The sequence below is a fragment of the Canis lupus genome, chromosome 14 (genome assembly GCF_003254725.2).
Source record: "Canis lupus dingo isolate Sandy chromosome 14, ASM325472v2, whole genome shotgun sequence".
NCBI lineage: Eukaryota > Metazoa > Chordata > Mammalia > Carnivora > Canidae > Canis > Canis lupus.
This window is the reverse complement of record NC_064256.1, coordinates 54,904,425-54,930,641: the sequence shown is the minus strand read 5'-3', so window position 1 is coordinate 54,930,641 and position 26,217 is coordinate 54,904,425. Positions and strand designations below refer to the sequence as shown.

Here is a 26,217-nt window from a genome sequence, read left to right as displayed (position 1 = left end):
TAAGACAAATCCAATAGTTTAATGGTTATGTCTGCAGATGCCAGACAATTTAAAAGTATTTTAAAGTAGGCCACACATGGTTTGGCTGCTGATTTACGCTCCATTGTCTCGTTGTTCTGATATCAGTTCCTGACTGGAAAAGATGGAGGTTTTCTGGGGAGTAGTTTTTGCACATTCCATTGAATCTTTCCCTGCTCCACTAAGCTTCTAGTCCCTTATGCTTACTCTACAGATGTTCCATAGATGGCATCCCAGATGGTCCTCACCCATTGTAATTCTCTATAGAAGACCTCACTAATTTAGGCAAAATTAGAGATGATCCTATTTTATACTTTACTCTCTCTCTGTATACAGTGGCCTACAGAGGAGATGGTAGTCTTGCTCTGAGGAAGGAAATGGATTCATTTGAGTTCTTTTTTGCAACTAACATTTGTGAGCATCTCACAGCTTCTTGTCTTCTTTCTTGTTTTCTTTGATTTTTTTGCATTTGACATTTCCTTCCCTTTGCCCCTGTGCAGGACCATTTCCTTCCAACACCCAATTTATAACCACTTTCTCTTATAATTGTGTTTTTAAAATCAACTGCTTTTTGTGGCATTTTTATTTTTTAATTATTTTTTTAAGATTTTATTTTATTATTTAAGAGAGGGAGAGAGAGAGAGAGAGAGAGAGAGAGAGAGAGAGAGAGAGAGGCAGCGGAGTGGAGGGGCAGATGGAAGCAGACTCCCTGCTAAGCAAGGGAGCCCAATGTAGAGCTCCATCTCAGGACCCTGGGATCATGACCAGAACTGAATGCAGACACTTACCTGACTGAGCCACCTGGGCATTCCTTTGTGGCATTTTTAATTCATTGTATACACCACTGAGCTTTTCCTTTGCTCTCCAGTCATTTCAACTACTTTCTCAAGAGCAATTATTGCGTAGTGTTTAGGAAGGCAGCCTCTTGCATTGCAGCTCTATCCCTTGCTAGCAGAGTGATGAGAGGCATGTTATTAAACCTCTCTGTCTCTGTGGCTTCATCTACATAGTACAGTAGGGATTAAATGATACTTCCCTCCTAAGGTTGTAACAAAAAGTAAATGAAATAATGTAAATATCTTAGTACAGTGCCTACCTGTTGCAAATTATTATTATCATTATTGCTTTTACTGTAGTTGATATTAATACTGTCCAACTAGATCGTAAGCCTGTAGAGCCCTGGGATCACATTTACGACTCCTCTTGTACTCTTGGTGTAACAGCAAATGCAATAAGTACTCTAATGAAGGCTCTTAGAGTCAATGGATGAAAAGTAAAAAATGAATTAGTTAATGAATGTTGTAAATTCTGATTCAACATACTTTTCTTAGAACAAGAGGTATTTTTCATTTGTAGGGATACAATGTTCTTTAGTCTTCAATTACATTGTGTGATTCGTAAATCCAAAGACACTATTTATAATGTACATTTTGTAAATGTATACAGATTAAGAAGGATTAACTAAAACTGTAAGATATTCTAAATAGCTACCCTAAAAAAAATTATCACTGGCATTTTAATGAAATGTTATTTTACAGCTTTAAAGCTCATAGCAATATAATTAGTAATATGTGTAATCTTTATTACCAATCTTAATCTTTTTTATATGACTGAAAAATTATTTTATGGTAGTACAATTAAAATAATGCTAAAAATGTCAGCATAACAGAATTAAACTAAAGTAACTACTACAATATTGTACCCCAAACCAGCTAATTTAAATGCAAAATACTTTGTAAAGGCTATTTATCTGGGCTAATGCATGTTAAGGGATTTAAGGAGTAGTTTGTGTAGCTGAATAAAAGGAAAAATAAGCACTGTACAGCAATCTTTACTATTGTTTAACATGAGGGAAATATTTAATAGGTTTATATATAGGCCACTTGAGGAAAATGTATTAGAAGCCACATCACAGCATAGTAAATATTAAGAGGACTGGCAGGCAAAACTACCTTCAGAGTCTTTTAAAGGAAAAGCTTGACATACTTAAAATTGCACTTATGCAATTGATGTTATATTGCTAACTGTGATAACTAACCAGAATTTTAAGGCTTGTTTTTAAAAGGGATTTCAGACTACTGGACAGTTGTCCAGTTGGCACATGGCACCAGCCAGATTTTTCTCTGAATGCTTCCTTCAATTCATAATGGTCTACACAATTATTATTAAGTGAGAAGATGGAAAGGTTTAAAAGTAAGATTATTTATTTATTTACGAATTTATTTATGTAATCTCTCCACCCACCACGGGGCTCAAACTTACAACCCTGAGATTAAGATCAAGCCAGGTGGGGCACCTGGGTGGCTCCATGGTTGAGTGTCTGCCTTTGGCTTAGGGCGTGATCCTGGGATCCCGGGATCGAGTCCTACATCTGGCTCCCTGCAGGGAGCCTGCTTCTCCCTCTGCCTGTGTCTCTGCCTCTCTGTGTGTCTCTCATGAATAAATAAATAAAATGTTTTTTAAAAAAGATCAAGCCAGGTGCTTTTAAAAATAAGATTTTTAAAAATAAAAATAGGGAATGCCTGGGTGGCTCAGTCAGTTAAGCATCTGACTCTTGATTTCAGCTCACATCATGATCTCAGCGCCCTGGGATTGAGCCCCAAGTGGGCCCACGCTCTGCAGGGAATCTGCTTGAGATTGTCTCCCTCTCCCTCTCTATCGGCCCCTTCTCCTGCTGGTGCTTTCTTTCTTTGTCTTTCTCTCTCTCAAATAAATAAATACATCTTTAAACCAATAAAAATAAAAATAAGTCTAGCACAGAAATTTCAAAAAGTATGGAAAAAAAATCACTTAGATTTTCACTACCCATAAAGCATCATACTTCATACTTAGTATATATATTTCTAGTTTCTGCTCCATCATGGATAATTTTTAAAATATTTAATAAAAATAGTTGTGATTATGTCCCATGGAATATTTATATATAATATACAAAAATCCAAGAAATATAAAGTATATGAAAATTACTAACAGTAGTGAGTCAGCTATATTTTCCTTGTGTTATTTTAGACTTCCTTTTCTGGAACCTCAAAAAGTATTGCTACTTACATATTTATTCCAAATTTTAGTTCAGTTACATGTTATTTTGAGAGCTATTCTTAAAAACTTGATTAGCATTGAAAATATTTTAGTAAGTTTAAATTACCTCTTAAAACTATCATCTAGGGCAGCCCGGGTGGCTCAGCAGTTTAGCGTTGCCTTCAGCCCAGGGCTTGATCCTGGAGACCTCTGATCGAGTCCCACGTCAGGCTCCCTGCATGGAGCCTGCTTCTCCCTCTGCCTGTGTCTTTGCCTCTCTCTCATGTGTGTCTCTCATAAATAAATAAATGAAATCTTTAAAAAAAACTATCATCTATTAATATCTTATGCAAATTATGACAGAAGCATAAACCATAAATCTGAACGAAGTGGATGTTGTGTGTCTATTGTCATAATTCAATTCTTGAAAATGTAACTCTGATTCACCAGATGATACTACACATGATATTTGTTCGGTTTTATTTTGTAGGTCTCAGCACATCTGGAAAGTCCTACGAAGTCCCAGCTACAGAAAGTCCAAAGACAACAAGTAAAACCCTTCATGACCCTTGACTACCAGATTGTCAACCAGACTCTTAAACGGTCACACCCTCCAACACCAAATAGTGCGCTTCTGGTACAGCATGGACACCAGTCTCCTGAGAGTGACACTGGCCTTACTGGAAATCCACTCACCAAGTTACTAAGTGTTGGGAAAGAAGATGACAATGTGGAATGGCATGTATGTCTAATAGCTACTTATGAAAATATATAATCAGTTTTTAAAAATTTAAAGAAATTAAAGTCTACATTTTATAGTAAACGTTCCAAATGCAAATGCATTTAACAAAAAGGGTGTCTTAATGTACTCACTTATAATAATTAGTTATGCACATATTAATTACAATATATAATGAAATATAACAACTCATTTCTTAATACCTCATTTCAGTTGTATCTCAATGTGAATCAAAATCGGCTCTAACAGTAATTTATGTTAGGAAGATTTAGCTTCGTAAAGATTTTCTGGAATATTTAGATAAATGTTTATCAATAGTTATATTATCTTAAATACACATTAAAATAAAACAGGAAGAAGTTGTTTAAATAGCAGTCAATATGCGCTCTAAAATAAAAAAAATCTTACTGCACTTAATATTTTATGGAATTATATCTGGATTTCTTACTGTTAATTATTCATTTATTTCTATTTTCAACAAATACTTGTCTACCATTTACTAAATAACAGGAATTTAAAGGTGTGAGGGATACAAAATGAATAAGAATGTGTACCTTCATGGAAGGTATGTTTATTATGTTTACTATGACCCGCTTGTGAATGAAATTTTGAAAAGCACTGAAAAATGAATTGAATTGGCAAACTACCAGAACTGGGGGGAAGATTTTCTTTAATATTTCAGTGTAGAAAAACTACATTTGTAGCTGAGCTTTCTATTCTTTTCCTTTTCTTTTTTTCCCATTTGATTTGTCAGAGGGAGCCACAGTCCTATGATCTCCCACATTTAATCTCCCAATCTACATTCCTGATGATTATTACTGATTTCAGGTCGCTGCTTTTTAGCTATGAAGTTTGTAGCCTTCAGTCACCAAAGAGTAATGCTCAGTACCCCGTTATGTGAATGCCAAGTGGTAGAGGAAGATTTCGTTTTTTGCACATTTTATGTTAATCTGGAAAAGGGAGAATAATAAGTATCTGGTAGACTGTTTAATAAAATGTAAAACAACCACAAAACAGGACTCATTGAAATCCAACACTGAGCATAAATCTCTATATGTGTTATCTACTGATAACTGTCAATAGGTGGATATATAAAGAATTTTTTAAAAAATGAATGTAGAGTTAGTTTCTCTATTCACTCTATGAAGAGCATAAAAATATATGTAGAATGAAAATCATCTGTATAGTAAATATTAGAACTCAACCCATACAATTTATCTTACAACCACCTTTCCAAAGTTCATTGCATTGTGTGGAAGATTGATTTCTAAAGGAAAAAACAAATCCCAAAGGATATGCATATGCCAGTCAGTTCCAGGCAAAACCCAGACAATGATCTTATTATGTATCTTATTAAATATGTTTTCTAAAAAATAAGAAAAGATAAGGAATATATCTATATCAGTGTTCTCAGTTTTTCTTAGTAAATGTTTTTATTCCCTAGGCACACAGCTTACCTTTTCTTTTATAATAGTTTTTACATTATAAAGGAAATTGATGTGATTTTAGTGGTCTTTCAGGTGGTGCTAGTCAAAAGGAGTTGCTGAGAAGGGCTGAAAGCCCCAAGAGGTGCAGAGCTCTAGGGGCAATGTGCACGTTGGTTACAGAACTTTTTTTTCTATTTTTTAAGCCATTATACTTTCAACTATGTGTATATAGTTTCTTCTATCATTAATGTCTGTTTAATCATAAGTTTATTCAACGCGTTATTGTTTTAATCAGTGTGAGTTCTCTTTGAAGTCGACTTACCACGTGCACATTTTCACATACTGCCACCATGCACAGCCTTGTTATCTTTCATAGCTAAGATGTATCCTATGTTGTTGCAATTTCCTAATATTCTTTGATTCATGCTAGGAGTCCATGTCACAAAGCACCAAGTGTGCAGTCTTTAGAGTCAGACCATATGGGGTTAGAACCACCACTTACTAGCTGCATGGTCTCAGTCTTTAACCTCTCTCTTCCCAGCATTCCTACAACTTGAAGAGTTGTTTTGATGCTTGCATTTTTAAAGTTCCTAACACAAAGGCAGAGTGGGGGCTCAGGAGATGATGGCTGTTGCCATCCTTTGGTGTTTCTTTCTCCTACACTTGTCTTCCTGAGACATCATAGAGTATTTTATTAATTCAAAGAAGATCTCAGAAATCATAGCTACCACAGAATAAGTCTGTGAGAGCATCCTTAGAGTCAGGATTTGGGAATTGGTATTAGGAGTAACGTGGTGATTAAGGGTCTCTGACACAGTGAAATATAAAATCAAAAGAAACTTTTTATAGCCTAGGCCTTTCCGGGATAAAATTTGTATTCATGGCACACAAGACCCTTCCTGTTTAACCCTGGCCTCCTGACTCAACTTCTCATTCAGCTGCCCCATTGCACTCTGTGCTTCAACCATATGGGTTCAGCCATATGGTGATTCTCACAGTGACCAGGTTCTCTCTTCTTATGTCCTTTCTTTATCAACTACTCATTCAGTCTCCACCATTTGTCTAGATTATTCTAACTCTTCAAAATCCATTTCAGGTTTCTTCTCTAAGGAGCTTTTACTAGTGGTTCCCTGTGTGGATGAGCACTTATTCTCGGACTTCTCATAGTAACACCTGTGTCATGTGGATAAAAATTGTATTATTCAGCACAGCATCTTCACAGCACATACTATCTCTTAATTATTCATTTTCTTGTTTTCTTATCTGCTGTACCTCCTAGAAGCTATAGGTTGAGGGGAAGAGAAAAAAAAGCAAATAATTATAATATTATGTAGAAAGGATAATGGTATAGATAGGAGCATGAAAGTGCTGTTTTCATTCAGAAATGTCCGTAGTAAGACTTAGAGAAAGTGCCTAGTGGGGGCATTTACACAGATTAGGGAGCATGAGTAAAGAATAAAGGTGGAGGGGGCAGCCCAGGTGGCTCAGCGGTTTAGCGCCATCTTCGGCCCAGGGCCTGATCCTGGAGACCTGGGATCGAGTCCCACGTCGGGCTCCCTGCATGGAGCCTGCTTGTGTCTCTGCCTGTGTCTCTGCCTCCCTCTCTCTCTCTCTCCCTGTGTCTCTCATGAATAAATAGATCAAATCTTAAAAAAAATTTTTAAAAAAAGAATAAAGGTGGAGAACAGCAGAAAATGAGGTGAGCAGAAAAAGAGAGGCAGGTGGCACAAAAGGTGACAAGAGATGACAACAATAGACAAATCACAGAATCCATGTCAATCAATTTCAAATCCTTGAAAGGTTTAACTGTGGGGGCTGGAGTGACATAATCAGATTTGACCATAATATTCTGTCCTCTATGTAGAAGAGGAATGCATCCAGGAGGTAGAGGGCCAGCTGAGAGTTAGAGTTGAGGTATGTGGGAGACCACCATGTGGAGATGCCAGTAACAGCTAGAGATCCAAGTTCACCTTGAGGAGAGTAATCTAGACCGGAAAAAGAGATTTGAGAGTTGCCAGCACATGGGAGATACTTAAAAGCTCAAGTGAGAAAGAGAGCTCCTGGAGGTCATGAATATAGTCAAGTCAGGAGAGCAGGGAACCAAGGATGGGATGGAGCCATCAGCAATATTGAAGTGGGGGGGTGGTCACAGAGGAGAGACTGTCAAGGTAAAATAAAAAAGATAGCCAGCGGGGTGTCATCGAAGCCAAAGAAAGAATTAGGATAAAGAAGGAGGGAATGAACTATACACTCAAGCGTAGCAGCCAAGTCTACTGAAATAAGAGCTGATACATATCTATTCAATCTGGCTGTTAAGCAGTCAAGGAAAATAACAACAAAAGGAATTTCAACAGGATGGTGGGCAGAAACCATTTGACAGGAGGTGGAGAGGTTGAAACCTGGGATGTTTGGGATGACTGGAAAGATAATAAGGCAAAGACAGAGAGTCGTAAACTGAAAATGGTTTACTTGATCTGCAACAGGGTCTAGATTGGATCTACAAGGAAGATTGTGTTCTGATGAGTGAGATCATGGAATTTAGGATTTTAGAAATGGAGTGGTTTAGAGGATGACAAGACTCAAGGCCTGGCTAAAGAATAAGCAAAGAGAAGGCTAAATTCAGATTTATGATTTTGAGAGAGGCGAGTTAAAATATTCAACTACAATTGTTAATTTATTTTTCTGTAGAATTCTGACAAGTTGTTGCTGTAGGTATTTTTAAGGGCACGTGAATTTCTGTTCATTTGGTATTACTTTTCCTTTAAGATTTTATCTTGAATTTTATACAGCCATTAGGCATAGCATTGCAACTGTGATTTCCTTTTGGTCATATTTGTGGTACATCTTTTCACTTTATTTTCAGCTTTCTCTCTTTTTTTATTTTAATTAATGATACAATACCTAGATTCTTGAAGTAGTATGTTAGTTCACTTACATTCTTGTTATTACCATTAGGATTTATTACCTTTTTAATGTTTTAAAATGCCTATGTTTCATTATTTGCCATTTTTTTCTATCCTCCATTGAACAGGTTAAGTTTTTCTCTCTTTTATTTTTTTGTTGCTCTAACTTTTTAAGGTACATAGTTATATTTTTCTGCATCTATATCATTGTTTAACTAGGTCTATGTCATACCCTCAAATAAAAATCTTCCTGAATATGGTCTTATCTTCTTGTTCTCACTTATCTCCCTGTATTGAGATTTATAGTATCTCTCTCTCTCTCTCTCTCTCTCTCTCTCTCCCCCTCCCTCTCTCCCTCCCTCCCTCCCTCATCTCTCTATCTATATTCTTGTTTAGGCCACAGAATTTTTACTTTTATTCACTCATTTTTCTTTTTCTTTTTTTTTTAAGATTTATTTATTTGACAAAAAGAGAGCACTTGCGCACACATGTGCATATGCCTATGGGGGGGGGGCAGGAAGAGAAAAGTAGACTCTCCACTGAGCAGGGAGCCCCCACATGGGGCTTGATCTCACAACCCTGAGATCATGACCTGAGCAGAAATCAAGAATTGGACACTCAACCAACTGAGCTACCCAAGCACCCCTATTTATTCATTTTTCTTATATTTTGTATAGATTTTATAGGTTTTTTTACCCAAGATTTTATTTATTTATTTATGAGAGACACACAGAGAGAGGCAGAGACACAGGCAGAGGGAGAAGCAGGCTCCCTACAAGGAGCCTGATGCAGGACTCAATGCCAGGACCCCGGGATCACAACCTGAGCCAAAGCCAGATGCTCACCCACTGAGCCACCCAGGTGCCCCAGATTTCATAGTCATGTTTATCATCTAACTGCAGTACCTCCTGGAAGAGTTTTTCAAAGGCTTTTTGCCTTAAAACTTCTGAGTTCTGCCTTAGAACAATTTTTTTTTTTCCTTAGAACAACCTTATTTCACCCCACATACTTAAAGGATATTTTACTGGTTATAAATGTCCAGGTTCAACGTTCTTTACCTTTTTATTTATTTTATTTTATTTTATTTTATTTTATTTTATTTTATTTTATTTTATTTTATTTTATTTTATTTTATATTTTTCATTCATTCATGAGAGACAGAGAGAGAGAGAGGCAGAGACACAGGCAGAGGGAGAAGCAGGCTCCACGCAGGGAGCCGGACGTGGGACTCGCCCTGGGCCAAAGGCAGGTGCTAAACCACTGAGACACCCAGTGGTCCCCAGTTCTTTACCTTTAATACTTCAATTATTATCCCATTTTCTTCGTGTACCCAGTGCTGTTGAAAACTTTCATTGTTGGTCTTTTGTAGATATTTATTTTTAAACGTGTCAAATCTTATAAATGTTCTATTGCCTTCAAATCTCATAGTTCACATACCTATTATCTCCATTTTTATTTTAGTTAAAATAATTTGCTTCTTATTTTATTATCTTCATTTACCATTTTGAAGATGCTTATTCTGCTGATCTGTAATTCTTCTTTTGTCTAATATATTATTTCTGTTTCATCTGATATAAAATGTTGTGTTTATTGTCTTTTTAGAGACAACAACTGGATTCCTAGGTTTGATTAATTTTGAACATTCCTGGAAGCTATGAAGGAAGGTTTTGAATGGATTTTAGCTATTAAAATCAATTTAGGATAATGGAGGAACCAATGTCTTTAATAAATTGGAGGCAAAAATAGTCAAGTCAGTGGGTGACAAAAATGAAGGATAGATGTGTTAGAGAAGCAAAGAAGAGCCTCCAAGGAGGATGGGTTTTCACATGTAGGAAAGAAAGGGTTTCTAGTGAAATAGGAGAAACCTATGTTTATTGACAACAGGGAAAAATTAAAGATGCAGGAGAGTGAGTCATTTAGGATGCAAGTTTCTGGGAAGAAAGGGGAAAAATGATATATATATAATTTTGGTGAAACTTCTAGAGATACTCCAAAGAAAAGCATTTATCGTAAATTGTGTTTAGCATCCTTCTTTCCTCAGGTCTTCTTTACATTTGTCCAGTACAAATTTGTTTGTCCATTAACGATAAATGTGAATGAGAGAAACATCATGAAATTAAACTTTGAGTTTAGTAACAATCAAGAACATATTTTAAAACTTTCATGGACTATGCTAAACAAAAGAAACAAAATATGCATATTTATTACCCTAGATCCTTTAACAATGTCTCTATGCACATGCAATAACGTCTAATGTCCAGACCATATGTGGAATCCAAAAAACAAAAAAAATGAATAAACAAACAAAAAAAGCATAACCAGACCTATAAATACAGAGAACAAACTGATGATTGCCAGAGGGAATAGGAGTGGAGAATAGGCAAAGCGGGTGATGAGGAGTGTGAAGTACAGGCTTTCAGTCATAGAATGAATAAATCATGGGAATAAAGGCCCAGCATAGGGAATGCCCTCGATGGTATTATAATAGTGTTGCATGGTGACAGATGGTAGCTACACTTGCGGTGAGCATAGCATAACATATAGACTCATCAAATCACTGCGTTGTACACCAGAAGCTAATGTAGCATTGTGTGTCAACTGTACTCAAATTTAAAAATTAAAATTAATTAATTATTTAAAAAATCCAGACCATTGTCAAGAGCCCGCACCCTTGAAGATGGTACTCGCGAACCACATGTGGCTATTTAAAATTTAATGTTAAATTAATTCAAATTCAATAAAGCCTTTAAAAATTGAATGAGATAAAAAAAAAAAACTTAATTCTGAGCCTGGGAATTTGAATAAAAACTTGAGAAAGGAAGATTTAATCCCTCAGTTAAACTAGCTACATTTCAAGTGCTCAGTAGCCACATGTGGTTAGTTGCTATGGTATTAGACTGTGCGGATGTAGGACATTCCTATGCTTGCAGAAATTGTTGGGGGACACCACTGGGCTAGAGGGCTTTGCAACCTACAGAGCATACTTTTCAACTTCGTCTCAAACTTATCTCCTGCTCCCTTCCCATTGACTAACCTTCACGTTCCAACCTTAAGATCTTTGACATTTTTGCTTCCTTTCCAAAACTACTCATTGCCATGTTGTTCATGTCTTTTTTTCAAATATCAGTAAGCCCTTCTCTGACCATTTCTAGTGCAACACTCATCCCCGTCAAGCTCTCTCCCCCACCTGCTTTAATTTCTTCAGACCATTTGTTATTAAGCCGTTTATTGTCTCTTTCCTCATTAGTGTTAGAGCTCCAAGAGGGCAGAGACTTTGTGCTGCTTGCTTTTATCGTTCTAGTACTTACAACGTGGTCCTGCAATAAATACTGCTCCACAAATTTTTGTTAAATTAATGCTAAAGCACGTTCCAATTTTTTGGCATATCAACTTTAGGAGTATCTTAGTGGAAGTCTGAATATTTGATTCTCTAAGGTTCTCAGAAATCTTGCGTAGAAGATAACATTAACAGAATCATAAAATGTTTTTATCTATCTCTCCAAGTTTATCCTCATTGTTTCTGCACGTTATAGGAAATTCAGAGTACTACAGCTGTATAAATTCAGCATTCTCATTATCTTGGAGTCTACACCATATTTTAAAATTTCATTGAAGAGAATATAATGGGAGAGAGGAGAGCGAGAGCCAGAGAGAGAATGGGGGGAGGGGGGAACAATCAGACTATTTTTAAAATACAAGCTTTCTTTTATTTATTTATTTATTTATTTATTTATTTATTTATTTATTTATTTATTTATAGTTTGATGAGGAACTATTTCTTGTTGTTTCAAGTCTTTATTTAAATTCTAGTTAGCTAACATTAGTGTAACATTGGTTTCAGGAATAGAATTTAGCGATTCACACTCACATACAACACCCACTGCTCATCACAAGTGCCCACCTTCACCTCCACCCCCCATTTGGTCATCCTCCACTCACCTCCCTCCACTAACTCCCTCCATTTTTCCTCTAAGGCTAACAGTCTCAATGGCTTACCTCCCTCTGTTTTTTTAAAGGCAAACATTTAAAATCTTCTCCAACTAAAGTAGAGAAAGGAAGGAAGGCTATTTTAGAAAGGAATTTGAGAAAGGGAGTAAAAAGCTGATTTAAAGTATGATTTTAGGGGACGCCTGGTGGCTCAGTGGTTGAGCATCTGCCTTTGGCTCAGGGCATGATCCCAGGGTCCTGAGATCAAGTCCCACGTCGGGCTCCCTGCATGGAGCCTGCTTCTCCCTCTGCCTATGTCTCTGCCTCTCTCTCTCTCTCTCTCTCTCTCTCTCTGTGTGTCTCTCATGAATAAATCAGTAAAATATTTTTAAATAAAATAGACAAAAAATAAAGTAGGACTTTAGGGCCCATTTTCCAGAATTTCAATCCTGCCTTTGTCACTCACGAGCTTTGTAACAAGTTATTGCACATTTCTTCCCCTCAGTTTCCTCATTTGTACAACAGAGGTAATGATGGTATCCACTTCCTATTTGTTGTGAAGGTTAAATGTGCTGGTGTATGTGAAGCACACAGAAAGTGCCTGGCTCATCTCCCGTCCCCGCACTGTATGCGTCTGCTATTGTTACTATTTAAGGGGTCGGTGATTGTTGTTGTTTGTTGATATTGCTATTATTATTATTAGCCATTAGGGGAAGTTGGATAGTGTGTTTCCACGTAGTTTGTTTCCATGTAGACCAATCAGCTGGTTTGACCACTGCTGTTTGAATATCCACCTATAAGATGCAATCAAAACATTTCAAAAGGAAAATAAAGTTTGTAGGAAGTCATCTCTCTACATGTTAAGTACATGGGCTCTGGCTTGAGGCACCTCATGATAACCACTCTATTTATATAGATACTGATTTCCAAGGAGTAGCCCAGGGTGGTTGGCCCAGCCATCACCTGCCAGCTGGTGGAAGCAAATGCATGGAAAAGGAGCACAGATCAAAGAGTGGCAGGATTTCTTCATTTTAAGTTCTGAAGTATTCTGGGTTTTGATATACATATAACCTTAATTTAAATATCCCTTAAAACTTTTAAAGATTGCTAAATTTTTTTCTCTCTGAATTAGGCTGAAGCACAACTCTTATCATTATGCACAGTATTCTAAATGTATTATATTTTGCTAGATGGAAGACGTTATTGAGGATATAATCGGTATGGAATCAAGTTTTAAAGAGGAAGGAACAGACTCTCCTCTGCTATTGCAAAGAACAGTAAGTGTTTCCAGACCCGAGGAGGTCAATGAGATTGAGATAAATAATGGCATCTGATGATAAGGAAAAGACATTCAATTTGATTAGTAAATGGTATCTTTTTCTACGCTTTTGATGCAGTCACAAGATAACAGCTGAATATTAGGAAATATTATTGGTGCAGAAAAAAGATTATGTAATGTTATTGGGAAGATGATAGGGCTTGTGATATTCTCTCCATCTATCTATTTAATCCCTATAAACATCCATCTAATTATATATTCTAATCTGTTATAGCATTCTAATCAGTTATAAATGTTATAGCATTTATAGATTTAATTTTCAGATTTCCTGAAACACAGCACACAATCAAAACACCCTCATGAGCTAATGGCTAAACTTTTTTTACCACAACTGGTACCATTTTACCACAACTGGACCATCAGATTCAGAGGCTCTACACCTTGTAGAGACGAAAAAATTATAACAAAAAATATGACTTTACTTTAGGACCAATAACCTGAGATCAAAGATGAACTTAAGTAGAACAGGCCTCACCCTACTTGAAGGCATGCGGACAGACATCTATGTTGCAATCAGCACAAATTCCTGGAATGACACGTAATGAACGGATGGTTTCTTATCTCCTGTTTGATTGCTGTTACCTCCTCATTGCTCATTTATTAATCACTAAAAATGTTATTTGTAAAGCGTGTGCGAAGTCTTTTCATGTACTTTGAAGGGTTATTGTTGGTTTGCTTATTGTCTTAGATCTTTTAGAAAAATGAGAAAAAATATGAAAGATTGTGATTGAATTGTTATTTTAGACATTTCATTTAAAGAAAATACATTTTGACTATATTATGTGATACAGATATTTTTCATCAGTAAATCAATGAGCTGGGATACGTGAATGATGAACATATAAAGTTAAGACCTTAAGAAAAAATTACTTTTTTCTCTTTTATTTCTTTTGTTCCAGACACAATATCTAGAAAGAAGTATCTCTTTCCTCCTTTTCTCTGGTATCCAAGAGCTCATAGGACAGGTCACTAATACTGGCATTATCTGACAAAGGTCAAATGAGATTTAAAACCTAGTCTTTTTGCAAGTTTTATTTTTATTTTATTCTATTTTTTTTAGGATGGACTGACAATTCTTTCTACGTCTTCTGTCTTCAGATTTCAAGCAGCATAGTTATATGAAATCTGACTAATTCTCTAGATAAATATATTATTAATGATAATTTCTCCCTGCCTAATTTCACAGCATGAAGATACTATTGTCTTAACTAGTATTCAGCTTCTGGGTTTCAGTAAATGATATTAATTTCCTGCAATCTTTTCTTTCTATGTGGTACTCATTAAAATTGTGTACAGAAACATTCTCTTTGTTAAACGATTGTGCTTGTTCTGTAGAGGCTGCATAGAATGGATGACTCAGGACAAATTAGTGGCAATAACTATCTGGAATTTACTTTTGATATCTAGGATGTACTTTTAAAAAGATAGATACTACTGGCCTACCTGCACTTACACAAAGAAATATCTGTGTGTTGACCAATCGCAAAACCAAAGAGTTTAGTTAACCAAATATAGTGATTCTATATGTATTGTGTGCAAAGCATAATACACGTGCCATAGGAAACTGAAGTAGAATAAGACACAATTCACAAGCCAAGAGGTCACAGGATAGTGGGGTGGGGGAGTGAGGTGTACCTGAGAGTCAGGGAGGGAGAGTGTGGATTTTGGTCTTAAACCCAGGTTCCAATCTAGACACTGTGCAAGTCACTTAACCTCTCAGCTTTCTTCTACATTACAAGAATTATTAAAATATTTATCTCCAAGGCTGGTTTTTTTTAAGATTTTATTTATTTATTCGTGAGAGACACAGAGAAAGAGGTAAAGACCCAGGCAGAGGGAGAAGCAGGCTCCCTGTGGGGAGCCCGACATGGGACTCGATCCCGGGAGCCCAGGATCACGTCCTGGGCCGAAGGCAGACGCTCAACTGCTGAGCCACCCAGGCGTCCCTACAAGGCTGTTTTATATTAAATCTTAGTATACTACATGTGTACATTGAAATATTAGTCAGAGAGTTGCTCTGGAGTTTGAGTGAAGGAGAAACCATATTAAATTGATATATTTTTTTTTTTTGTAAATGCTTTAGGAAAAGATGTTTGAAATATAGTTATGAGGGATAGTTAAGGTTCTAAGAGGCAGCCAAGGACACAGAAAAGTAGCAAGTCTTGAACATAAGAAAAAGCAAGAGGGGAGGGGGGAAAAGGATGTTTAAGAATGGCTGATAGAACAGAGGAGACTCTGAAGGATTTTTGTAGTTCATGTGGATAAAAATAAAGACCTGTTGGATTCAGAAGAATGCTTTGAGTGAGCGTGTTAGCCAGTGAACTTTTGGTACAGATGGTAGAAACTGGCTCATCCGGGGCTTAAACATGAGAGAAGTTTGTTGGTTCATGTGCTGTGTAGATTCCTAAGTAGTGCCCCATGTGGGCAGCCCCCCGAAACTTCGCCCTTGTTTTCTTCTGTGCTGGCTCTATTCCCAGCCATTGAGCAAACACTGTCATGGCCTGTTCCTAGCTATGCACATACTTCCTTCTTGCCAACCCAGTTTGTTTTTGTTTTCGTTGTTTTTTTTGTTTGTTTGTTTGTCAGCTTTGGGTTTTTTGGCAAACACCTACTTCTGCACAAGGAAGAGAATTTTCTGATTAATTGAAGTCAATCCTGGTGGCCCCACTTCCCCTACCAGAGACAGCTTTAAGAATGGGCTCGTGTCGCAATTTTGACATGTTGAGCTGCCTTCCGGGAACTTCCTTAAGTCTTTAAAGTAGACCCCAAGAAAGAGAAGGGTTTTGCCTCTTCATGACGTTATAGGATAATGGGATTTATGTAGTCATTTTATTGCCCAGAAGCTAAATAGACTAAGGAAAACCAAACCAAACCAAACCAAACCAAACCAAAACAAAACAAAAAAAAAAAAAAAAAAAAGAAGAAGAAGAAAAGCCAAAAGAAATGCTGCTTATATGCTCTTGGCAAATTCTTTGCCTGTGGATTTCATATTATGTAAGATTTTTTTTTTTTGCCTTTATTTGATAAGCTAAGTGTGTCTGATTGTTATAACCAAATTCATCCTAATGAATACACTCCAGGCAGGCTTGGCGGCCTAAGGGAAGAAGAGCATTCCTCTTGGTTCCAGTTAAATCCCCGGGATGATTCTTACTGGAGCAACGCCTGTCATTTATCTATGCCTCAGCCAGCTGCTCTGAGTCTTAGAGTTGAGCAGCCCCACGCAACAAATTCCCTAGACTAAGTGAGAACGAGAAGAGGAGTTGTTACCAAAATAAATGTCAGTGAATTCTAATGAGGCTAAACCAACAGATGTCATTATGGTGAGCTTCAAAAGTGAGATATTTATTAATTCACAATAACTATCATTAATTTCTCACCTATTATTTGAAGCTCACTTTTCTATGCATTTTACATACATTTTCTCTAGTTCTTGTGGAGATCGATGGAATCTCAGGAGCCGTCTATTGAGTGCTTAGTCATGGGGACAGGCTCTGGCAGTGGTGTGAGAGAAAGCCTTGGATCTCACCGAGCTAAGATTCATCTCGGGACCACGGCCTACAGGCTTAGCTACAAGTCATGATATAACTTCTGTTGATGGGAAACTTGGAAGCTGCTGAGGGGAGCCTTGGACCCCTTGTGGTGGGCCTTCCAATTTATCCAGCTTGAATGAACTAGTGCAAGGTCTTCACAGATCAATTCAGCCTGGGTCTTTCCCACCCAGAAATGAATGCTGAGTGATGAGTGACTGGAAGCAGAAAAATTAAGAAGTTACCTCTCGATTTCTATTGGCTACCTCTCAGTTTCTTCTATTTTTTTTTTTTTTCTCAGTTTCTTCTCAATGCAACTATATAAACTAGATGGCGAGGAGCTAAAGTGCAGGAAACCTTCAGCCAAATCAGTCATGCTTTCGACAAAACCCTAACCGGTCAGTTTCTCAGTCCCTTTAGTGTCAGTGCATTTTTCTCTTCCCCATTTAGCCCCCCCTTTGCATGATGATATCCTAGATCTTGTTATTGCCATTTTTTTCTATCCCCTAATGTTTTTATTTCACTTTTGACCATTGCATTCTATTTGCTGAGTGCTTCTGTAGTTTTCTTATTTCACCAATTGTTCAAGCTCTAAATCGATGCACTCTATCACTATTTTCAATAGCTATGACTCTGCACTTGCAACATTTTGAAAATGTCTAGAGTCTTTGGTCAAGCACTATAACCAATCCTCTTGCAAACACTCCTAACATATCTCTGGGTTTTTTTTGGTGATTTTTTTTTTTTCATTTTACTTCCCTAGCAAAGCCCCAACCTGATTAAACTTCTCTCATCTTACTCCACAACTCAACCTGAGCCACTTAATGGATAAAATTTCACCACATTTCTCATAGTTTTCACCTCAAGTACATCACCAAAATGTCACAGGGCCTTTTACCACCACTGTGGGAATTCACAGCTATTCCCTGGTAAATATTCCCATTAACTGAGACCATTTTTTAAAAATTCCTTCTCTTTTCACTTCAAATCTCCACAATTCATTGCCCATTCTTCCTTTTTCAGCCGATTTCTCTTTTACAGTGTATTTCAAAGAGCAAATGTATGCAACGCTATTGGAACTCATTCATTACTCGGCATCTCCAGTTATACGAAACCACCTGTATCTGTTTTCATTTCTTCCACCATCTCTTCTATAGAATAATTAGAATAATTGCTCCAGCTCACGATCTAAAGCCAGCCCACCACGTGTGCTCCAGATCTCACTCCTTCTTACCTTCTCAAGGACTTTGCTTCTCTAAGTAGTGACTCCTTCTCCTACATAATCAGTCTATTCTGATCTATTGGGTTATAAGTATCAGTCTTACACTGGTCTTTAGTAACACTCCCTAAAAATAAAACCAAACCCCCAAACTCCCTTTGAACACATTTTCTGTCTGGCTGCCATATTATGTCATGACTGACTCACACACAAAAGAACTTCTTGCTTCTATCCTCACTCTGCCACCATTTGCTCCCCTCCTGTTTTCTAGTCTCCAACAGAGCTGTCGTCCTCACAATTCTAAAGGAGCTCTTCAAGCCAACCGAAGCAGAAGCCAGCAGTAAGTTCTCCATTCTCACCTGACTTGGCTTCTTGGTGGTATTTGCCATGGTTGACCACTCTTCCTTCTTAAAGTACCATCTGGGATTCTATGGCACCACCTTTTCTGGTTTTCTATTACCTTGCTGGTTCTTTCTCTTCTAACAGATGTCTAAATGCTCATGTGTACCAAGGCTAGGACTTCAGCCCTCTTTTCTCATGTATCAATACATCCTACGGGTGACCTCCACCCTTCTCCAGCCGATCTCTCCCCTCTATGCTTGTATATCCTCCTGCTTGTTGTCTTTTATGCTCCTAACAGACATCTCAAACAATATGACTAACAAAAAGTCTCTGTCCTCCCCCCCACACCTATCCCAATCTCCTTTTGGTTTATCTAGCACCCCCACTCCAAGAGTCATCTTTCTTCTCTCTCTTACTCAGACATCTGCACATCTATCAATATGTCCTAAGGAGCATCCGAGATTATCTGAATCTCACAGCTTATCAGCATCTCCATTAAAACGCTTTTCCAGACTGCCATTATCTCTCACTTGAACCTCAGAAACTGACTGCAGCCAAACTTCCCTGCTACTTCTTGCCCCCTTACAGCTGTTCATGCAGTAGCCAGAATGCTCTGCACAAAGCAAAAATCAGATCCTGTTTCTCCTTGCTTCACATGCTATTAACTTCCTAAAATCCTCAGAATATAATCCAGACACTTTACCATTGTCAGCATTTCCCTTTAACTTTAGGCTCTGGCCTCTATAGCCTTCTTCTTGCTCCCTGAACATGACATGCAGACTATCATCTTAGGGCCATTGAACTTCCTTTTGTGGCTTGGAATACTTTGTCCCAGAACTTCACACGGCTGCCCCTTTATGTTTCCAACCTTTAGACAATGCCACCTTGTCAGAGAGGCCTTCCACAAACAGCCTAGCTAAAAGATCCCATCTCATCATTCCCAAAATCAATATCAAATTTTGATAACCTCTGACTCGTATGATTAGAATTATTATTTTATCTACTTATTTATTGTATGCTCCCACCCCTAGAATGTAAACTCCTTGAATATAACAGTTTTGTCCATTTTGTTCACTTCTGTGTCCCTGGACCCTAAAGCTGTGACCTCTTCATTATTATATCATCAGCACCTGGCACTGGCACCATCCCTAGCACATCGTAGGTGTTCAGCAAATGCATGTGAAATAAACACTTCAAAATACACACGTAGGGATCCCTGGGTGGCTCAGTGGTTTAGCACCACTTTCAGCCCAGAGTGTGATCCTGGACACCCGGGATCGAGTCCAACGTCGGGCTCCCTGCATGGAGCCTGCTTCTCCCTCTGCCTGTGTCTCTGACTCTCTCTCTCTCTCTGTGTCTCTCATGAATAAATAAATAAATACAATCTTGTAAAAAAAATACACACATAGTATTGAAAAAATGATTCCCATCATACATTAGTACTTAAAAAATTTTTAATGGGAAAAAAAGCAGTAGCAACAAGGATAACAACCATAATAAAAGCTACCGTGCCTTAGGTACTTGCTACATGACAAGGATTGTGCAGAACATATTTAGTGAAAAATTGCATTGATCATCACAACAAACCTATGGGATAGAGACTAGTATTACCTATTTTCACTTTATAAATGAGGAAGGAGGCTTAGAGAAGTTCACTAATTTGTTCAAGTCATGCAGTTAGTGAATGGCAGGGTAGGGTTTGAAATCCAGTCGTGTATGATACTAGAGACAGCAGCAATCCTCCTCCTCCTCCTCCTCCTCCTGTCCCAGAAGCCTCAGAAGGAAGCTGATTCCTAGAACTGTAGAATCATAAGAGTTGACGGGACCTTAGACTGATCTGATTCTCTGCCACTCCAGCGGAATGATTGCTTGGCCTAAGAGTTTAGATCTGTTTCCCTATAATTTCCACCAGTTGGTCTTGGTTTCACCCCTTCCCTTACGAGATGTGGTTGTGCATAGTAACTCATATCTTTTATCCTCCATAGCTCTTTTCTCAATCAGGTGTCTGTAAATGCTGGTGGCATTTGGCAATCTCAGTAAACTGTTATAGTTCAAGACCATTCCAGAGACGAGGACTGAGTAAATATTAACAACCCCTTGTGCTTGGTTGGAACTTGAGAGGACTGCATAACATCAACAAGCAAGCTTTTGTCAATCACAGCCTAGACCAGATTAGTCTTAAAGTCCAAGGGAGCCAAAGTTCACCTTGGCACAGAGTTTTCTGTGCAGTCCTCTCAGCTATTGTTTGCCAGTTTTTAAGGAAAAGAAAATGATGAAGTAGAAGGAGAAAATCGTGGCTCTCTTGGAGGTTAGAGACACTGCCGAGTTAAAACTGGTGAGCAAGTGCATTTTGGAATTACTTCAGTGTTTGGAGATGAAACCACCTTAAATACTGAATAAACTTTATAAAGTAATAGGCAATAAAACAAGGTATGTAGAAATTGAGCTTTGAAATGCATAATATATAATCTGCTGTACAGACAAGCTTGTTTACTTACAAGATAGTTTTTGGTGCTCTGGATAGAGTAAAAATATTGTTATACTCTCTTTAGTAAAAAAAAAATTGTTAAAAATATTTTATTGGGATTTTTCTATCAAAAAGTGAGGATTCCCTTGGTTATTTATTGCAGTGTTTACATTAAATCAATAACTGTTTTTGTTAATTTAGTACTAAATAGATCATGTGCATATAAAGTATATGGTACTAAAGTATTTATAAGTTACCATCTCTATTTTGTGCTTTATCTTTTCTACTTAAGTTATAAGCCAGCTGGCCAAGGACAAGGGACATTCTACTCCCGCCCAACACATTATTTTTTTTATTCACTCATAATAGAACAAAAATAATAATAACTCAGTGGGACTTCCCTATTCAATATTTGTCATTCAAACCTCATAGCCCAGCTTTTGCAAATAAAATAAAGAGGGAGAGCAATGATGTGTGTCTTAAAACTGGAAAAATCTAGTTTACCACATTTAAATGAATAAATACCCCAAAGGGAAAAAAAGTAATCTTTTAAACGTCAGTTTTTTGTGTATACATACATTGTGTGGTATATGCTTCCCTACAGCGCTCTCTCTTTATGCCTAATGTTTGTCTTCTTTTTATGTCTGCAGTTATTCTAATAATCTCATGCTCACTTTTACCATTTTAGTTCCACAGTGACTATCTTCACAGAACAGAAAAATAGAAGATTAAACCATTTAAAGTTTTTCTCAGTTTCCCATGAAATTTAATACTAAATATGTGCTATGGATAGTTATGTAGATATCACACATTCGCATATATATATATATATATATGATTTTTTGCTTTTAGTATTTATACTGAAAAATTGTCTGAAAATATATAACTATATGTATTTTTTTCCTCTTTTGTATTTATAATGAGATATTCTGGGAGAAAGACATGTCACACACACAGACCACACAGACACATGTACATAATATGCATATGTAATACATCTATGCATATACACTATACATATGTATGTTCACACACAACCCTCCAGGAAATTCTCAGGGTTTTAGATAAGCAATTAATTTTCACGAACATGGTAAGTAGTGTATACTGTTGTGCTCCCCATGCTGAGTGAATATAAATGAAGAGGGGTAAAACGATAAATATAAACTAAATTATTAAATTTATGGTCAAGTTTATTATTCCCCTAGTGTTTTGGTGAAGAGAAAGCTAAACCGAGCCGCCATGAAAGACAGTGTTGGAGAAGGTTTGGACTTTGAATTGAGCCTTAGAGAGTAGGTTGGATTTTGATACTTGAATAAAACTGAGGAAAAAAAAATAGTCCAGTGGCTTCCAACTTTTTTGCATATTCAAATCACTTCTTACCATTAAAAGGGTTAAGGCAAAGGACTTGCCAGAGTAGAGTAGGTAGTAAAGAATCCAGCCTCTGGTTCAGATAGATCCAGGATTAAATCCCAAGCCCTCTATTTATACAACTATATGATCTTGACATAATTACCTACTTTTTCAGTTTTAATTATTTAATATTTAAAATTGGAAACATGATACCTCATGGCATTGTTATAAAGATTACTTGAGATAGTGTTATTTGTTATTGTTATGGAATATACTAGCTTAATATCTGGCACATGATAAATATTCAACTATCTAGGACATAGTATATATGTTAGGATAATGCTTGTATTTCACTCTTTTTTTTTTTTTTAATTACCAATATATAGATTCCTAGGTTCCTTGTGGCAACACTCTTTCCTTCCCTCCCATTTGAGTCTAAAATCTATTTTGGAAGCCATGCTATGGCATATGGGTACGTAGTGACAAGAAATCTTTTATAACTTGAGAGTGGTGGCAAATAATATTGACTAGATAATGACGGGCCATTTAATAAGATTCTTGAAAGCTAGACATAAGAGTTTGACCTTAATATAGACATCAGAGGGGAGAGCTTTTTGATTTGGGGGGTGGAGGAGATCAGAAGGAATTTGTACTTTTAAAATATGAGTTGGTCTAAGAGGGGTAGTTGGGAATTGAGAGGGATGAAGAGATACTAGAGAAACATAATTTAAGTTTAGGACCTGAAGAATTGATATATGAGGACAGAGAAGAAAATATAAACTGATAAATAATTTAAAAGAAAAAAAATCATACGGGGAGATAGATTGGACATAGTATATGAAGAGGGAAGAGACCAATCAGGAAAACATATCTAAAACTTAGATTATCAATGTTGTCCTTTATTATATTAGCCAGATAAGAATAAATGGATATATGAGCATTTTCATATTTTATTTAGATGTTTCTGCGGTATATTTGGACCCAGATTTTATTTTCTCATAGGGCAGCATGATTTTAACAATATGCAAATCTATATTTTTCTAGGGTTATGGGAATTTACTATCTCCTCAAACACTAAGAATTTAATCATAAATAGGATTGAATTTTGTCAGACTTTTTCTTAATCTATTGATCTGATCATAGAGGTCTTTTTCTCTTTTAACATCGTAAAATATATTTATGGGAAATGCAACTTTTTTATGGTAAAATATTTATATTCCCTTGGATTCGTATTGCTAATGCTATTTTTTGTTGTTGTTGTTGTTGAGTTATACACAGTGGTACATTAGCTTCAGGCGTACAACATAGTGATTGGACAACTTTATATGTTATGCTATGCTCACTGCCAGGGTAGCCACCATTGTCACCATACCACAGCATTATAAACACCATTGACTGTATTCCCTATGCCTATAATTTTCCTTTCTCATAATGTCTTTGTTTCAGATTCAATGAATCAGGACATACTCCCTCGTGTTTCTATTGTCTGGAAATGTTTGTACAAAATTAGTATGATATATTTCCTGAAAATGTAACACTTTTGCCCATAAAACCATCGAGTCGAGATACTTTCTTGTGCAACATGTTCAAAATTTATTTTGATTTCTTCTGTAATCTTTAGACTGTTCAAACTATTAATTACTTCTTCAGTCAGTTCTACTAAATAATATTTTTCTAAAAACTCATGCTTTTTGTCCAAGTATTCACAATCATTGGCCCCCAAGTATTATAGGTAATATAGCTCATTATCTTTCTTTTTATTGTGGTAAAACATATAGAACATAAAATTTGCCATTGTAAACACTTAAAAGTATAAAATTCAGTGGCATTAGGCAGGTTCATAATGCCGTGCAGCCATCATATCCATTTTCAGAGCTTTATCATCATCTGCAACAAATACACAGTTTAAATAATTGCTATCCCTTTCTTCCTGCCCCAAGCCTCTAGTAACTTCTATTTTACTTTTTGTCTGTATAAATTTAACTATTAAAAGGCACCTTTAATAAGTAGACTCATACAATATTTTGTTCACCCTTTTCTGTCTGGCGTATTTCACTTAGCATATTATTTTCAAGGTTTATCCATGTATAGTATGTATAAGAATTTTATTCTTTCTTAAGGCTTTGTAATATTCCAGTATGTGTATATACCACATTTTATTTTTTCCTTCATCTGTTGATGGTCATTTAGGTTGTTTCCACCACTTGGTTTCCATGAATAATGCTTCTATGAACATTAGTATCTTAAGCATCTGTTTAAGTCTCTGCTTTTAATTCTTTTTGGTAGAAACTTAGAGGTGGAAGTGTTGGCCGCGTGGTTATTTTATGTTTTACATTTTAAGTAACTGTCATACTGTTTTCCACAACAGCTGCATCATTTCACATTCCTGGCAGCAATGCACCGAGGTTCCAATTTTCACATCCCTACCAGCACTTGTTATTTTCCTTCCTCTTGATAATCGTCCTCTTAGTGAATGTGAAGTAGTATCACATTGTAGTATTGATTAATAGTTCCCTAATGAGTAGTGGTGTTGACCATCTTTTCATGTGCTTATTGGCTTTTCGTAGCTCTTCTTTAAAGAAATGACTATTCAAATCCTTTGCCCATTTCTTAATTGGGTGGTTTGTTGTTGTTGTTGTTGTTGTTGTTGTTGAGCTGTTGGAATTTTTAAAAATATAGTCTGATATTAATCTCTTAGATGATTTGGAAATAGTTGCAATATTATGCTTATGGATTATCTTTTCACTCTCTTGAGAGTGTGCTTTGATGTACAAAGCTTTAAATTCTGATGAAGTCTAAATTCTATTTTTTTGGTTGCCTGTGATTTTGTTCTTATATTAAAAAAAATCATCACTGAACACATTATCATGAAGATTCCCTCTATCTTTTTCCCTAGAATCTTCATAGTTTTAGCTCTTGTGTTTAGGTCTTTGATCCATTTCAAGTTAATTTTTGTGTATCATTTAAGAGAAGAGTCCAACTTCGTTCTTTTGCATGTGGATATCCACTTTCCCCAACACCATTTTTTGAAAAGATTGTCCTTTCCCTATTGAATGATCTTGGCACCTTTGTCAACAATCATTTGACCATATACTTGAGGATTAATTTCTGCACTATGTCTCAAATAATGCAGAAATTCCACTCCATTAATCTATGTCTGCTATTATGCCAGCACCACACTGTTTTGCTTATTGTCACTTTGTTGTAAGTTTTAAAAACTGGTAGTGTGAATCCTCTACCTTTGCTCTTTTACTGTTTGGAGACCCTCAAATTTCTATATGAATTTCAGAATGGTCTTTTCTTTTCCTGCAAAAAAAAAAAATGCTTTTGAGGTTCAATTAATTTTGTAGATCACTTTGGGTACTGTTGTCATCTTAACAACATTAAGTCACCTGATCAATAAATATGTGATGTCTGTCTTCCTTAATTTCTATTAGCAATATATTTTATTTTAATTTATTTAAATTTTTTTTCCTGTGGCAATATTTTTTAGTTTTCAGTGTACAAGTTTTTTGTCTCCTTGGGTAAATATATTACTAAATATTTTATTCTTTTTGATATTACTGTAAATAGGACTGGTTTCTTAATTTTCTTTCAGAATCTTTATTGTTTTAAGATTTTATTTTTATTTATTCTGGAAAGAGACAGAGATATAGGAGAGAGAGCAATGGGGGAGGGATGGAGGAGGAGTGTGGAGGAAGAAGCAGGCTCTCCGCTGAGCAGGGAGCCCAATACAGGGCTCCATCCCAGCACCCTGGGATCACGACCTGAACAGAAGGCAGATGCTTAACAAACTGAGCCACTCAGGTGCCCCCAGATTCTTTATTGTTAGTGTATAAAGATGTAACTGATTTTTGCATGTTAATTTTATATCTGGCAACTTCACTGAATTCCTTTATTAGCTCTAGTAGCTGTGTGTGTGTATAGGTGTGTGTGTAATC

At 36.6% G+C, this 26,217-nt stretch overlaps 1 protein-coding gene across 20 annotated transcripts in view; it reads left to right on the top strand.

Annotated features, from left to right (window-relative positions):
• Positions 1-26,217, top strand: part of TFEC (transcription factor EC) — a 221,330-nt gene that overhangs the window by 172,964 nt on the left and 22,149 nt on the right. For all 20 annotated transcript variants that reach the window (XM_025464730.3, XM_025464727.3, XM_049093837.1 and 17 more), the window contains 2 exons: positions 3,527-3,778; positions 13,223-13,309. In XM_025464730.3, the coding sequence (XP_025320515.1) occupies positions 3,527-3,778; positions 13,223-13,309 (339 nt within the window). The remainder of the gene's footprint in view (positions 1-3,526; positions 3,779-13,222; positions 13,310-26,217) is intronic.